The sequence below is a fragment of the Ailuropoda melanoleuca genome, chromosome 10, assembly GCF_002007445.2.
Source record: "Ailuropoda melanoleuca isolate Jingjing chromosome 10, ASM200744v2, whole genome shotgun sequence".
NCBI lineage: Eukaryota > Metazoa > Chordata > Mammalia > Carnivora > Ursidae > Ailuropoda > Ailuropoda melanoleuca.
The window spans coordinates 16,709,648-16,724,647 of NC_048227.1; the positions used below are offsets into that span (position 1 = coordinate 16,709,648).

The 15,000-nt window shown below is 57.3% G+C and overlaps 3 protein-coding genes across 6 annotated transcripts in view; all 3 read left to right on the forward strand.

Annotated features, from left to right (window-relative positions):
• Positions 1 to 384: 384 nt before the first annotated feature.
• Positions 385 to 8,367, forward strand: LOC109490902 (keratin-associated protein 10-10). Of its 2 annotated transcripts, XM_034670161.1 has the most exons (7): positions 404 to 574; positions 812 to 847; positions 2,236 to 2,379; positions 2,567 to 2,722; positions 6,581 to 7,101; positions 7,252 to 7,334; positions 7,621 to 8,367. In XM_034670161.1, the coding sequence occupies exons 2-5, from the start codon at positions 842 to 844 to the stop codon at positions 6,692 to 6,694; spliced, it is 420 nt and encodes a 139-aa protein (XP_034526052.1). In that variant the 5' UTR covers positions 404 to 574; positions 812 to 841; the 3' UTR covers positions 6,695 to 7,101; positions 7,252 to 7,334; positions 7,621 to 8,367. The 2 variants fall into 2 exon arrangements, with proteins under 2 accessions (XP_034526051.1, XP_034526052.1); XM_034670160.1 differs by lacking the exons at positions 6,581 to 7,101; positions 7,252 to 7,334; positions 7,621 to 8,367 and having other exon boundaries at positions 385 to 574; positions 2,567 to 3,259.
• Positions 7,482 to 12,904, forward strand: ALDOA (aldolase, fructose-bisphosphate A). Of its 3 annotated transcripts, XM_034670157.1 has the most exons (10): positions 7,502 to 7,620; positions 9,708 to 9,861; positions 10,059 to 10,185; positions 10,271 to 10,482; positions 11,100 to 11,154; positions 11,269 to 11,429; positions 11,791 to 11,874; positions 11,973 to 12,147; positions 12,311 to 12,510; positions 12,599 to 12,904. In XM_034670157.1, the coding sequence occupies exons 1-10, from the start codon at positions 7,517 to 7,519 to the stop codon at positions 12,692 to 12,694; spliced, it is 1,368 nt and encodes a 455-aa protein (XP_034526048.1). In that variant the 5' UTR covers positions 7,502 to 7,516; the 3' UTR covers positions 12,695 to 12,904. The 3 variants fall into 3 exon arrangements, with proteins under 3 accessions (XP_019663602.1, XP_034526048.1, XP_011233193.1); XM_019808043.2 differs by lacking the exon at positions 9,708 to 9,861 and having other exon boundaries at positions 7,482 to 7,620; XM_011234891.3 differs by lacking the exons at positions 7,502 to 7,620; positions 9,708 to 9,861 and adding an exon at positions 8,560 to 8,731.
• Positions 12,905 to 14,731: 1,827 nt separating this feature from the next.
• The window catches only part of PPP4C (protein phosphatase 4 catalytic subunit), a 7,559-nt gene continuing 7,290 nt past the window's right edge, over positions 14,732 to 15,000 (forward strand). Inside the window, exon 1 of the mRNA XM_002927358.4 lies at positions 14,732 to 14,877. The gene's annotated coding sequence lies outside the window, so the exon portion shown is untranslated. The remainder of the gene's footprint in view (positions 14,878 to 15,000) is intronic.

Sequence of the window (15,000 nt, forward strand, 5' to 3'; positions counted from 1 at the left end):
AGTGACCTGAAGGGTGAGGAGACCCACCCAAGTCTTAAACTCGAGCACTGTCAATAAAAAATGAGTGGGTAAAGTTGAAAAAAAAAAAAAAAGCAGAATGCTATACAACTGACAAGTAGCTTTGATTTTTACAACATCCCCGTAAGGCAGGAGTTTCCCTGTTTTACAGAGGAGGAAATGGATTCCGCGAGGTTCAGGGACTTGGCCAAAGCCACACAGCACATTGGTGGTGTAGTCCGGGGGGTCGGTGTCCCCTTTGCAGCGCCGCAGGACCCAGCACGGGATGAGGACCCGACCCGGGCAGGTGGCAGCGGGAAATCGCCTTTTCCGTTCAGGAATGGCGGGAAAACCCGGCGGGCGGCGACCAAGAGGGGCTGGTGGCCTCCGAGGATCGAGCCGGGGAAGAGCGGCGGGGAGAAGGAATTTGGGTCTCGGCGGCCGCCGTAGGAGCGGCGCTCGGATCTCCATGGCAACGGCCTGAGGCCGCGGGAGCTTCTGGGCGGTGCAGCCGCCGCGGCCGATTGGACGAGAGTGGCGCGGAATCCGCGAACTGCCCGCGGCCCCGAGGGTGCAGGTGATGGGGTCAGGTCACTGGAGGGAGCCGGGGTGTGTGGACAGCCAGGGGTGTGGCCAGGGTCAGGCTGGGGCCTGCGAGGGGGACGCCGCCCCGAATCCCCGGACCCCCGATGGACCAGGAGCCATCGTTCGGCCTCAGTTTCTCCAAGCGGGAATTGGGTGGGGGGGCGAGTGGGCACCCCAGTCCAATGGCCCCTCTCAGACTCTGAGACCCAGGACTTTCTCTCCTTTGCAGCTCCTGGACTGACTGGCGCCGTCCTGACCCATGGACGTGAGTCCTAGGCCCCTTACCCTTTTCTGGAGCGGCCCCCTCGGGGCCTTAAACTCTCCTTGGAGCCTGAGCCCAGACTGGAGAGGGGGGTGTTTACCCAACATAGACCCTTCGAGCTCAGGACCAGAGCTGTAAGAGAGTGCCCGGAGTATACTTCACACGGAGAGCACATTCCCGCTCTTCCTGGCAAGATGAGAAGCTTGCCAAGTCACCCAGGAGGAAAGGCATCCCAGGCCAAGGGAACAGCTTGGGCAGAGCCTCGCGGGTGGGGGAGAGCACAGACAGGCGTTTGGGAAGCTGCTAGGACTTCAGTCTGGCCGGAGTATAGAGGAGGAAAGAGGGAGGAGTAGGCAGGGCTAGACTGGGACTTTGTCCCTGAGATAAGAGGTTTGGACTGAGTCGGTGGGAGTCATTGATGGATTGTAAGGAAGGGTGGGATACACAACACAGTTGGTGTGGAAAGGGGCAAAATTGCAGACTGGAAACATTTAGGGGCCAGTAACGTGGCCTGAGGGATCGTGAAGTAGTCCAGAGGACTCAGAGACAATAGATATGTATGGAGAGGCATTCTGAGAGGAAGATCAACAAGTCTTGGAAAATTCTCGAATGACCAACGGGTACTGATGGTCCTGAAATGGGGATGAGAGGGAAAAGTCACATTTGGGGAACAGCATAGTGTAGTCCTAATGACTCTCTCCCCGCCATCTGGTGGCTGTTCCTTCCCTCATCCAGGCCACCTCCTCCGGGTGTCCTTCCTGGTATTTTTTTTTTTTTTAAAGATTTTATTTATTTATTTGACAGAGATAGAGACAGCCAGCGGGACAGGCCAGTAACGTGGCCTGAGGGATCGTGAAGTAGTCCAGAGGACTCAGAGACAATAGATATGTATGGAGAGGCATTCTGAGAGGAAGATCAACAAGTCTTGGAAAATTCTCGAATGACCAACGGGTACTGATGGTCCTGAAATGGGGATGAGAGGGAAAAGTCACATTTGGGGAACAGCATAGTGTAGTCCTAATGACTCTCTCCCCGCCATCTGGTGGCTGTTCCTTCCCTCATCCAGGCCACCTCCTCCGGGTGTCCTTCCTGGTATTTTTTTTTTTTTTAAAGATTTTATTTATTTATTTGACAGAGATAGAGACAGCCAGCGGGACAGGGAACACAAGCAGGGGGAGTGGGAGAGGAAGAAGCAGGCCCATAGCGGAGGAGCCTGATGTGGGGCTCGATCCCACAACGCCGGGATCACGCCCTGAGCCGAAGGCAGACGCTTAACTGCTGTGCCACCCAGGCGCCCCTGCTGTGCCACCCAGGCGCCCCCTTCCTGGTATTTTTGTGTTCCCGCAGCCCCTCCCACCTCCTTGTCACCCCTTCCTCCTGTGCTTGTCCAGGCCTCCTCTAGTCCGTGGAATCCAGCCCCGGCTCCCGTCAGCAGTCCTTCCCTGCTGCTCCCCATCCCTGCCATCGTGTTCATTGCTGTGGGGACCTATTTGTTGCTGCTCGGCGCGGTGCTGCTGGCTAGGCACTGCCTGCTGGTGAGGGGCCTGGTGGAGGCCGAAGGGTGGGCCCCGGGGAAGAGGAGGTGGTCAGGTAGTGCCCTCATCTGCAGGCCCTGACCTGCAGGTCCTTTGCCATTTAGTCCCCGGACCTATCCCTGTGTGTCGTGTCCCCCCCACTTCCCCCCACCACCTGGCCCAGATCCTGCCCCGTTCCATCGCATAGGCCCAGGGCTGCTGCACAGACTGCAGCTCGCCCTGCAAGAAGCAAGGCGCCTCCAGGCCCCAGGACTGTTGCTGGACCTGTGCCGAAGCCTGCGACTTCCCTCTGCCTAGCCCAGCCCACTGCCTGGATGCCTGCTGCCCCCAGCCCACCGAAGCTGTGAGTTCTCGTCCCAGCCCTGACCCCCTGAGCCCTGACCTGGGCCCTCTCTGGGCATTCTTTCGTTGGTGGTGTACAACAACATGGGAGGCTGAGCCCCTGCTCTGGGCCCGGCCCCGTTCTGGGGACTGGGTCAGTGGGAGACAGCCAAAGACGCCGTGAACAGTACATCACATACCTTCTGGTGCTGAAAGCCACTTGCAGAAAAGAAAGCAGGGTGGCAGCTGGGGACAGGTGGGTCACCTGGAGGGCATACTGGCTTGCTTTCTAAAAGAAAAAACAACGTGGCACAGAGCTGCTGCTGCTGAGTACGACGCCCAGATCCTTTATTGAGGATTTGAGTGCCGCTTTATTGACATTATCATTTACTCAACAACCCTGAGAGCTGGGTATTTTTAAAAACCTGGATATACATGGTTCTGAGTACGGAAAGCATTGATTACAAAGTGCGCGTGTAGAAATATGTAGAAAGCACCAGTCGGCGCGTAAGCCAGCTCTGTAACCAAAGTCGTTATGTTTTGTGTGTGCCCCTCATGTACTAAGAGTCTATCACTGCTGTGTTACCTACCATTATTTGGCCAGGATGGGGTCATGCCACAAATACTCCTTCTACCTACTCTTTTTGATTTGGCATCACGCCTTGACCTCCTCTGTGCCTGTGGATGTAGACAGGTAAGTATTTCTAGCCTCCTTTTGCAGGGGGAGGCGCTGGCTGAGGGAGGTGGTCACTTCTACAATGTTACGTGGTAGAGTCTTACACAGCGAATTGCTCCATTGTGTGTCGAAACAGAATCCTCGGGGAGATGCCTGGCTCCCGGAGGACAGGCCATCTTTGCTTTTGTGGGTTGAAAGATGGTAAATGTAATCGACCACCTTCCTATTTTGGGCTCTGATTTAGACAGCGAAGCTCTTGCCCTTGAAGTGGTGACCTTCCCCAGGAGGAAAGAGGGAGGATAAAAGTCCAAGCAAATTCATAACTTGGGCTGACTGTCGTTGGTCAAATTTCCTGGGGGAGGTTTTGAGTGTTGAAGGAAATTATGGGGCAAGGGGCTCTCCTCTTACAAAAAAATCTGCTTCTGCTTTCCTAGGGGTAGCTGGGAAAGGGAGCCCAGGACTGAGGCTAAGGGGGCAAAGGGGAAAAAGAAGATGACCCTGGGTCCTAAAAACTCCCTGTTTTAGAGGAAATGCTCAGTTATGAAGCGATTTCTGACCCCCTGTCCGGGGTATGCTGCCCCTTGCCCCTTCTGTCAGTCCAGGCCTCTCCTCCTCCATCAGGGTGACAATGGAGTGAGGTGCAGGGAATTTCAGACCTGGAGACCTCAAGGCCTGATCTACCCGGCTTCTGCCAGAGCCAGGAAGGAAGGATTCTAGAATGGCACAGGGCAGGGCAGGATCGTTCTGTCCTTGAGCTGTCTTTGCACAAAGTACAGTAAAGTGTCTGTTCTTCAGTTTCCTTGTAGTAACAGTAACAACCACAAATACGCAAAGCTCTTGCCTACTTTACAGCTGTTAGAAACAGGCTTCCAGAGGTTGCAGTGACTTACCTGAGGCCCAGGCCGGGACACAAACCCAGGTTTCTCTTCCTCTTTGTGGGAGACACCTGCCTGCTCTGCTGCTTTCACCAAGCACGTGGCAAGGCTCTCATTCACTCGTTCACCCCATTCCTTCACCTACGAAAGATCTATGTAGTCATCGTTGAGGCACTGTGCCAGGCCCTAGGGGCTCCGTGAAACAAGCTGGACTGGGTCCCAATTCACATGGGGCTTCCAGTGCAGCGAAGGACGGGGGGAGGAAGTAGGCAGTCATGCTAGAGCAAGAGAAGTGAAGTGGCACATAGCGCGATGGTTGGTCCTCAGCCGTGTGTGTGATCAGAACTGTGGATGAGACAGACACAAAGCCAGGCATTCGGGCCCCACGCCCAGTAGGTCTGGCCGGGGCGGGGGGCGTGCAGAGCTGTGGCAAGACTCGCTGCCTTTTCTTGAGTGCTCACTATGTACTAGGCATCGTGCCCAGTTCCTTCCACTGATTCCCCACCGGGAGCCTTTGAAGCAGGCATTCTGTTTGTTTCCGAGATGACCAAACTGAGGCTCCAAGCACGAGTGAGCCAAACCTGGGCCTGCGCTCTAACCGCCAGAGACGGCTGGCTGTCCCAAAGTCACAGGGAAAGGAATCGGAGCAGAAGCTGCAGAGCCTAGAGAGAGACACAAGGGTTAACAGGCTCGTGGCATTCTTGTGTACGTACTCAAGTAGCAGATTCCTTCCAGAAGCCACATGGCTGCTTGTGAGAGTCGAGAAATCCATTAGACAGTTATTAATGACTAGCTCTAAACCCTTCCAGTGGACAGAGCCCAGAAATGCTTTTAATACCCTATCCTCTGAGGTGAGGGCGGCGGAGCCTCTCCCAGCCACCAGTGCTGCGCACAGAATGACACTGTGGTCCTCCAAAAACCCACAGAGCCCACTTCATCCCAAACCAGGACTCCCCAGGGACGCCCCAAACCACCCCTTCGTCAGACACAAGGAAACCGCTTCACTCTCCCTTCGGCCATGACGCTTCTAGCATCTAGAGACAATTCTGCTGACAGCAGCACCAGCCCAGTTCAGACCCCTGTCCCTGCAGCCAGCAGATCCCCTTCCCTCACTGGAGCCCCTAGTGTTATCTGATCTCACCGGTCATCTGACACCGCACCCCCAAACCTCAGCTGTTTCAAAGGTCATTCCCCTATTCCTGGCTTGGCCGGGTAGCTGATTGAGCTGTGCAACTGTGACTGTCAGCTCTGCCCCAGGCCTCAAGGAGCGAATCTCCTGGCACATCCTGGGTGTGTCCCACTCCAGCCACTCGGCCTGACTCCAGTCCATGCGTCGCAGATCACTCCTGTCACCGGGCAGGAGAGAGGTAGGCTGAAATAGACCGGTTCTCCCTTCTTGTCACGAAGGACATCCTGTCCTATTCCCCAAGAGACAAACCCTTCCCCCCCCGCCCCCGGAGCTGAAAAGTCCTCTTCTTTCTTTCTTTGCCCAAAGCGGGGGGAAATGGTTCGATTCATCCACTCGTTCAACATTCGTTTGTATCACGCGTACCTGCCGAGGCCGAGGCCGAGTCCTCATGCTAGCTCAATGGTGACATGTCCCTGTCCCCACAGACCCAGAAAGAAGCTGATATTCCTAGCCCTGGGAGGCAGTGGGGTCAAGGGGGCTCTCCCTCTCTGAGGCTCTATTTCCTCTTTCGTAAATACAGACACCCCCTGCGCAAGGTTCTGATAAAAGAGAGGTGACTTAAAAACATTAAAAAAAAAAATCTGCCAATTACCATTTTCAAAGACAACTGAGGTTTTTCAGAATAATTCATGAATACAGTCTGCCTTTCAGGGAGCAGATGCTCAGAAATGATGAAGGAGGTCCTATAGTTTGGTCTCGTGCCAAGGAAGAAATCCACAGAACTAAGTTCTTTTCATCATGGACAGAAACTGTGGTGTGTTCTCCCTTGTCTCCTCACTTAGAAATGAATGAGGCCACGAGATAGAACCAACTTCGAGCTGAACGTGGGGACTTAATGGAACAGGGCTACTTGATCTCTCAGCCTCCTTGCCTATAAAATGGGAAGAAGGGAAGAACGCCCTGAATAATTTCTTCCAGCTCCTGAACTCAGTTGTTTGGAACACTGCCTCCTTGCTGATTTCTCAACAGCACAGGGAAATGATTTGTTCCCAGGAATGGTAGATGGTGCCCTCAGTTCCACTGGGCAAATGGGGCCTCCCAGGCCTCTCTGTTCCCTTCTCCCCTGAGAGGGAAAGAGCTTAGGGGACTGGTCACCCTTCCTCCTGCCCGCCTCCCTCACCCCTCTCTCCTCTCCCTCAGGATTGGGCCCCTCGCTGCCCCCGCTGCTGCCCACTTTGTGACTGTGCCTGCGCGTGCCAACTTCCTGACTGCCAGAGCCTCAACTGTCTCTGCTTTGAGATCAAGCTCCGATGAGGACCCAGAGTCCTTGCCCCTTGGGGAGTGGCCAGCCGCCAGGGCCCACATGCCTCATTTCCTGACCTGCCTCCAGGCACCTTTCTCCAGGCCACTGGAACCACAAATGGCCTGCCTAGCTCTTCAGCCTCTGAACCAGCCCTGGAGAGCCTGGCTCCCTGCAGAGCAGGACTCAGAGAGCCCTTGGCCATTTGGACTGCAGCCCTTTAGGAGGGCCAGGAGGGAGAGGGGCTAGCGCTCTGGCAGGTGACCCTGCCCGCCTCTCCACATAAACTATTATAATCGAAGGTGAGAGTGGGAGACACTGCTGGCCACAGAGCTCCTCATGGGTCAAACCTGAGCCTTGAGTATCAGGATATAGGGGTACCCCAGCCACACCTTGTCTACGGAATCTTGGTTATCTTCAGGTGAGTGTCGTGCCTGCATCTGCTCTCCCGCCAAAGGAATGGTCTCTCAGAATCACAAGAACCACCATCAGGGCCCGGCAGGGAGGGAGAAGAGAGGAGGCAAGGAGAGCCACAGATCCCAGTCTCCTTTCCTCTTCTCCCTCCCCACAGATTCCTGTGCAAAGACTGATTTCTCTTAACAACCTTTGAGGGCCTCGGGCTGGATTTCCAAGGAAATTTCCTCTGAAGTACCGGTGAGTGGGCAGGGCCCGCCCCGCCCCCCAACTAGGGCAGGCCCAGGGCTTCCTCCCCCTTCCCTCACTTAAGGCCCCATGCTGGCATTAATGTCAGGGGCTTCAGGTTTCCCTAAATATAGGTCCCTGCCAGGGGATCCGTGGCAAGGAAAGGGCAGGGGTCACCGGAGAAGGTTGGGGACATGGGCTGGGGGGAGGGCAGGAGCTGCCTTATAACCCAGCCCGGGAGCGGCCTGGCTCACTCGCTGCTGACCAGGCTCTGCCCGCTCTTTCTGCCCCCTCGCAGGTGAGCGCCAGCGGGACGCAGCAGGGGTGGAGTGGGGCCTAAGGGGTCCGGATGAGGAGAGGAGGCCTGGCCGGTAGGATGAGGGGCTCGGAATGTATTTAGGGGCTGGGCACCTAGGGGAAAATTGGACTTAGAGGGGCAAGTCACGGCCCAGGGAGACGTTTTCGCGAGGACTCCGGCGCCGCATCCCCAGACTCGCTGGGGTGGACGGTGGCCGCTGCAGGCCGGTCCGCGCCGGCGGCGGGCGGAGGGGCGGAGAGCGCTTGCGCACGCGCGGCGAGGCTGGCCCTCCGGGCCCCGAACGGGACGGGCGCGGCCCGGGCGCCGACACCCGCACGGGCGGGCCGTCCGGAACCGCTGCCCCGCCGCCCTCTCGTGCTCCTCCCGGGGCAGCCGCTCTTCCGCGTGGGCTGGTGGCCCGGGGAGGGGTGGCCCCGCGCCCCCGAGCCGGCAGGTTCGCAGGCCGGTAGACGCCCGACCTCCGGGCCCGCCACGGCATGACACACGCGGCCGTCAGCGCAGGCCGGAAGCTGGGGCTGCCCCGGGCCGCCGCGCTGGGCCTGGGCGGGGAGGCTGAGCCTCCCTCTTTTCAGGCTCTTGCGCCCGTTTCCCCCCTCCCCATCTCCTCCGGTGCCCCAAATCGGCTGAGTCACGGCGCCCCAGAACGCGCCAACTGGGGGGAAAAGAGAGAGGGAGGGGAGGGCCCCGGCGACCCGCGGGATGTGGCCCGAGTCACGTCCTAGGGGGCCGGGGGAGGGATCGTGTTCTCGCCGCGTTGTCCCCGCCCAAGCGCCGCCTCCGGGCTTCGCCTTTCGGGGGCGGGCTCTCCACCGTTCCTCGCCTGCAATTGGACGCCGGGGCGCCTCCGGCCCCCTTCAAGGGAAAAAAACCCGGCGGAGGTTGGCGCGGTACCTTTATAAAGCCCGGCGCCACCTCCCTGCTGCCCGGCCCCTGCGCTGCCCCCTCGAGAGCTGAATAGGCTGCGTTCTTCCTGGAACGCGCCGCAGAACCAGGGTCCTGGTGACGACTGCCGCGTTCGCTCCCTCAGTCTGCTCGCCGGCCCGCCGTCCTCCACCGCCGCACCCCGCAAATCTGCCCCCTCGCGTGCCAGGTGAGCACCCCTCGCCATGTGAGAAGGTCAGACACCGTGGAGAAGGATTCCGGGGGCCATCGGCAGTCGGAGCCCCCCTCCCCCCCAACCCCGGTCCCAGCATCTCCCCCGCCCCACTACCACCCACACCTCTGCTCCCAGCCCGGACTCCGCAACCTTCTCGAGCCCCCTCGGTTTGCTGCGCAACGCAGCGGCTCCGCGCGCTGAGTCATGGCGGGGGAGGAAGCGGGACGAGATGAAGGGCCATTCTCTCTCTCTGCTTTTCTTGCTGGGACCCCAGATGCAAAGCATTATGGCCCCTTTGCCTCGGCGGGGGTCCTAAGAGGCAGCGAGGGGTGGGGGCCAGCTCATACACTGCCTCAGGGTTCCCGAAAGTGTGGTTGGGCCCTGTCCTGGGATGTGGGCGCCCCTGGCGAGGAGGGGAAACCCCTTGGAGGCACCTGATGCCCAGTTAACGCTTAACGTGTCTTTCCTTATTGGGTGACCTTGATTGTGAGCCTGGAACAGCTGCAGCCGTGCGAGCAGACAGGAGCATTTTCGTGGGAAGGGGTGGGGCGCTTGCCTCGCTACAGTTCTCTCACCCTGTGTGAGCAGTGAGATTGGCAAACCTTACCCCTTTCCGCCACCCCACCCCCCCCGCTGGGCTTCCTCTGCTGCCCTTTCCTGGACTTCTGATTACCCGCCTGCCCTTTCTTCTAACACCTTTTTTCTTTTCCTAACGCCTTCCCCCAACCCTGGGGGGAGAAGCTTGACCTTGGGGTGTCCTTGAGGCTTTGGCGCCTGGGCCAACCCTGGGGTCTTGGGTGGATTGGAAGGCCCTGGCAGTCAGAAGATCTGGGTTCTGATCTCAGCTCTGGCCCTTGTGCTGTGGGACTTGAAGCACAGAACTTTTCCTTTCTCTGGGTCCTTGGGTTGGGCCCTTTGCCTACGTATCCCCTCTAAATTCTAAAATACTCGGGTTTGGTTCTGCTTCTAGGCAAGGTGACCCCATGGCAGAACGCAAGCCAGAAGGGTCCGGCTTCTACATGACCCGTCTGTCCATGGCTCTGGCCTATTGCATTGCCCCAGATGTCAATATGCAACCCCACCCACAGCTGGGAAACACCCAGCAACAGGCAGAGTTAGGAAAGGTACAGGAAGCAGGCCTAGTATAGGGAAGTTGGGCGTAGGGGAGGGCTGGGGACTGGAAGTGGCTTGAGACCTGCTGGTATGGAGCAGGAGAGGTAGGGAACTTTTGTCCCGACCTCCAGGCAAGGGGCCCTGCTGGTCGGGAAACCACAATGAGACCCAGCTAACCAGTCCTCCCCTATCTGCCTCCTTTGCCCAGGAACTGACCGGCACCATGCCCTACCAGTACCCAGCGCTGACCCCGGAGCAGAAGAAGGAGCTTTCTGACATCGCTCACCGCATCGTGGCCCCGGGCAAGGGCATCCTGGCTGCAGATGAGTCCACTGGTATGGGCAGGACACAGGAGGAGGAGAGCCTAGGGCCGAGGATGACCGGCTGATCCCCTTATTTCCATATGCTGCCCCCTTCCAGGGAGCATCGCCAAGCGGCTACAGTCCATTGGCACCGAGAACACCGAGGAGAACAGGCGTTTCTACCGCCAGCTGCTGCTCACCGCCGACGACCGCGTGAACCCCTGCATTGGGGGCGTCATCCTCTTCCACGAGACACTCTACCAGAAGACAGATGATGGGCGTCCCTTCCCCCAAGTTATCAAATCCAAGGGCGGTGTTGTGGGCATCAAGGTGAGAGGCAAGGTCTCAGGATGCGAGAGGTGAGATAGATCTCATGGAAAGAAGGCCAGAGTTGTACGCTGGGGGTGGGCATTGGGTTGGGAGTCTGGAGACTTGGGTGGAATCACCCAGATCACCTCCAAAGCATATTTGACAAAAGCTAGAAGTTTTTGGGACCTGCGTGGCTTTTTTTTTTTAATCATCTTATTTTTAAGATATATCCAACGTGGGGCTTGCACTCAAAACCGACCTTGAGATCAAGAGTCACAGGCTCAAGCGACTGAGCCAGCCGGGCGCCCCTGCTTGGCACTTTTAATCCTTGTAATTCTCAGAGCACGGTATTCCCTTCGTCATACAGACAAAAACCCAGAAGCTCAAGGCAGTGAAGCGTGCAGCTCACTGAGTTAATAAGTGCTAGACCTGCTGGTATGGAGCAGGAGAGGTAGGGAACCCAGGCTCTGTCCGATCACATTCCCATGTAGTTTCCCTCCCGCGATCAGGTAGTGTAACTGCGTGAAGACATTTGCAAAGCGAGATACCAGTTGAGAGAGTAAGGAAAGTTGAGGGCAGAGTGGAGTACTCGAGGTCGCTTCCCCCGTCTTACATTGTTTCCCACCTTCCCGCAACAGGTGGACAAGGGTGTGGTGCCCCTGGCAGGAACAAATGGCGAGACCACCACCCAAGGTGAGAACTGCTCTGCTCCCCACACTCCAGACAAACCCATTCCAGGCCGCTACCCGTCTGGGTGCCAGCTGCCCCCTCCTCTGCCGTGCTCTGAGTCCTCTGTTCCCCCCCCAGGGCTGGATGGGCTGTCTGAGCGCTGTGCCCAGTACAAGAAGGACGGAGCTGACTTTGCCAAGTGGCGCTGTGTGCTGAAGATTGGGGAACACACCCCCTCAGCCCTTGCCATCATGGAAAATGCCAACGTTCTGGCCCGCTACGCCAGCATCTGCCAGCAGGTGGGCCTGCGGGTCCCTAACAGGCCACCTCCCACCTCTTTTGGTTCCAGAGTGTCTGCTAGCCTGCCACCCATCTGTCAGGATACATATCATCCCCTTGCCCAAGGCAACAGTTCTGGAGCCGCACCAAGCGTCAGGCTGGGGCCCGTGGAGGATACTTGTGGGCTCTTTGAGCAGAGGGGCAGAATAGGGATTGTGTGGGTGGCTCGGAGGAGATGCGTGTCTCCTGCAGTTCGCTGACGGCTGTGAAGCCATGAATCTCTGTCGTTATGGAGAGAAGATCTTGGCTGATGGCTGTGGACAGCTGTAGGTGGGCTCCAGGTTAGGAGGCCTCACGGCTGCCCCGTCCCCCACCCCACAGAATGGCATTGTGCCCATCGTGGAGCCTGAGATCCTCCCTGATGGGGACCATGACTTGAAGCGCTGTCAGTATGTAACCGAGAAGGTAAGGTGCCTGCCTGGGGCAAGGGCCTTGGGGCTGACCCCTGTCCCCACCTTGCCCCCAGCTCCACCCCAATCCATTTTGGCCCTGCTCTGCTCTAGGTGCTGGCTGCCGTCTACAAGGCTCTGAGTGACCACCACATCTACCTGGAAGGCACTTTGCTGAAGCCCAACATGGTGACCCCAGGCCACGCCTGCACCCACAAGTACTCTCATGAGGAGATTGCCATGGCAACTGTCACAGCACTGCGACGCACAGTGCCCCCCGCTGTCACTGGTGAGACCCACATCCTCATCTTGACCTCTGGGAGGTAGATGAACTGTACCCACAATCCTTCAGCCCATTTGGTCAGATTTTTAGGTTGGTTTCTAGCGGCTTCTACCAGTGCCCAGCTCTTCGCCTACAACCATTTACCCCACTTCACCCCCTTGTTCTACAGGGATCACCTTCCTGTCTGGAGGCCAGAGTGAGGAGGAGGCATCCATCAACCTCAACGCCATCAACAAGTGTCCCCTGCTGAAGCCGTGGGCCCTGACCTTCTCCTATGGCCGAGCCCTGCAGGCTTCTGCCCTGAAGGCCTGGGGTGGGAAGAAGGAGAACCTGAAGGCTGCCCAGGAGGAGTATGTCAAGCGAGCCCTGGTAAGGATGGGACTGGGGGGAGGTGGGCAGGGTGCCGGGGTGGGTGGAATTCTGATGAGACCTCACTCTGGCTCCTCTCCCCTCTTAGGCCAACAGCCTCGCCTGCCAAGGAAAGTACACCCCGAGTGGTCAGGCCGGGGCTGCAGCCAGCGAGTCCCTCTTCATCTCTAACCATGCCTACTAAGCGGAGGTGTTCTAAGGCTGCCCCCTCAACACTCCAGCCCTCGCTCCCTCCCACATTCACTCTTGAAGAGGGGGGCCTCACCGGGGCTCCAGGCTGCTCTTTCCCATCACTTTTCGCCTCCCAAGTGACATTGGCGTGTGGTGTTGTCTGTATATGCTAACTCCATTGCTCTTTCCAGCCCACTGCCAATAAACAACTATTTAAGGGGGAGTCTGCTGTTCGTGTCTGGTGTTCAGGCCAGGGGAGGGCCAGGGGAGGTGGCAGAGCCTGGAACAGTCCCTGTTTTCTGTTTTTCCTTGCGAGGCAGGAAAAAATCAAATGGGTTGGGAGAGGACCTTCCTGCTCCGTTTTACGCTTGCCCAGGGCTTCAAGAAGTGGGCTTGTGAAATTTTCTTCCCACCATCGAGGGCTCCTCCCCCTTTTGCCCGCAGCACCCGTTAAGGCTCACAGTTGGGGACTACGTGTATAACCGTTAGCTCAGCCTCACTTTTAGACCCAGAATTTACAGGTGCAGAAGCCCCCTCTGACAAAAACAGTTGCTGACAAAAAGCCAACATTTCCTGGGTGCTATGAGCCTGGTGACACAAGTGATCTGTATGAGTAGGTGCTCACGCTTAAGGCCGTACTGCTTGAGGTGGCACTTTCTTGATGAAGACAAGATTGTTAATACGTATGTCCTTCATCTACACTGTTGAGCTGCTCTGTTTTCCCATCTTAAGGAGATGGGATTAGAGCTAGCTTCTTAATTAATCTTCTTTGGGCTGGGAAAGCCCTTGACAAACCTGGAATCCCTTTCCAACATCGACCTCAGCAACACAAACAACTGGGGCTCGGGTTCCAGGTTAAGCCCTGAGCCAACATAGCTGCTGTATTCCAGGAAGCCAGAACAAAGGCCCTGCCCTTAACCCCCTGTGCCATGCCCTGAACCCTTCCCTGGTTACCCAGGCTGGGGGTAGCAGTAACTGCATCAGGTCTTCAGAGCTGACAAATTAGGTCCTGGTCATAACCAGGGAGCTCGTGACTCTTGCCATTTCCTGAATTTCCTGATATGGGCCCTTTCCCGTCTGAGCGTCCCTCTAGAGAAAAAAAATAACCTTGACTTTTGTGGTCTCTCTGGACTTAACTGAATCCCTATAGGGATGCTCATAGAACTGACTTACTAGGACCTAATAGGAGCTTAAGGACTTGGTCCTTTCCTTCAATGCACATTTGCATGTTGCCTACATACAACACCAAACCCACTCTTAGTGCTCCTCTAAACTTTGGCCTCACTTCTGTGCTAGCCTCACTCAATTACCTGTGAAACCAAGTCAGGTAAAGCAAATAAAAACTTAAGGTCAACGGAAGATAGCAAAAAGGACTTTTCAGAAGGGAGCAGCCTGTGCAAAGCCTCAGACACCACAAAGTATGCTCTCAGACCAGTCATCTCAAATGTCAATTTGGGGCTTTTGACCTTTTATAATAACAGTGAATTCCAGAGCGTGTAAGTGATAGGTGGAAGAGAAACTAGAAGGGATTCCTTAAAGAAAGGAATGCAACTTGCAGACAATAGGAAGCAACTGAGAGATGTCAGGGGATTGTTCTGGGGCGAAGGCTAGGTGTGAGCAAGGTGGCTTCCTTTCTGCCCCTCACTTCAGAGGTCCTCTCTGGCAGATTTCCCCGGGGCTGTGGAAGGAGATTTGGACAGGATTCCTCCATCCATTGAACACGTATTTAGGTATGCCTACTGTGCCCGGCCTTGTTCCAAGCACTGGGGCTGCAAGGGTGACCCTCAGGGATTGTAACGCGGGAGGCCGACGCAAACAGAGAAATCAAAAAGTGCAACGAAGTTACAAGCGGGGCCGCAGCTCAGCTTGCTTCCCTCACTGAGAGCTCCGGGCAGCGCACTGAGTGTCCATCCGCCCGACCAGCAGCGGCCCGCTCCGCCCGCGGTCACCCCTGCCCGCAAGCCGCCGACATCCGGTTCCTCCGCTCATTTCCATTCTTAGGCTCGAGAGGTGGGGTTAGGGGCGCGGCGCGGGAAGAGGAGGGTGTGTATGACGCCACATCCGGCGCGCGGCGGAACTGATCCCCCTTTGCTTCCGCGGCGGGGCCGGAAGTAGAAGCGACGGTGGCGGCGGCCCAAAGCGAAGGGAAGGAGGAAGGCAGGGATCCCGGGAGCGGGAGCCGGAGTCGCGGCGGCGGTAATAGTCCGAGACCACTCTAGGCCACCGTCCCGAGCGCGGGCCCGCGGGGTTCGACGGGATTTAGCGGGGAGCGGCCAGGGCCGTGGGACTTTGGGGGTCCGGGGGCCGATGTGAGGGGAG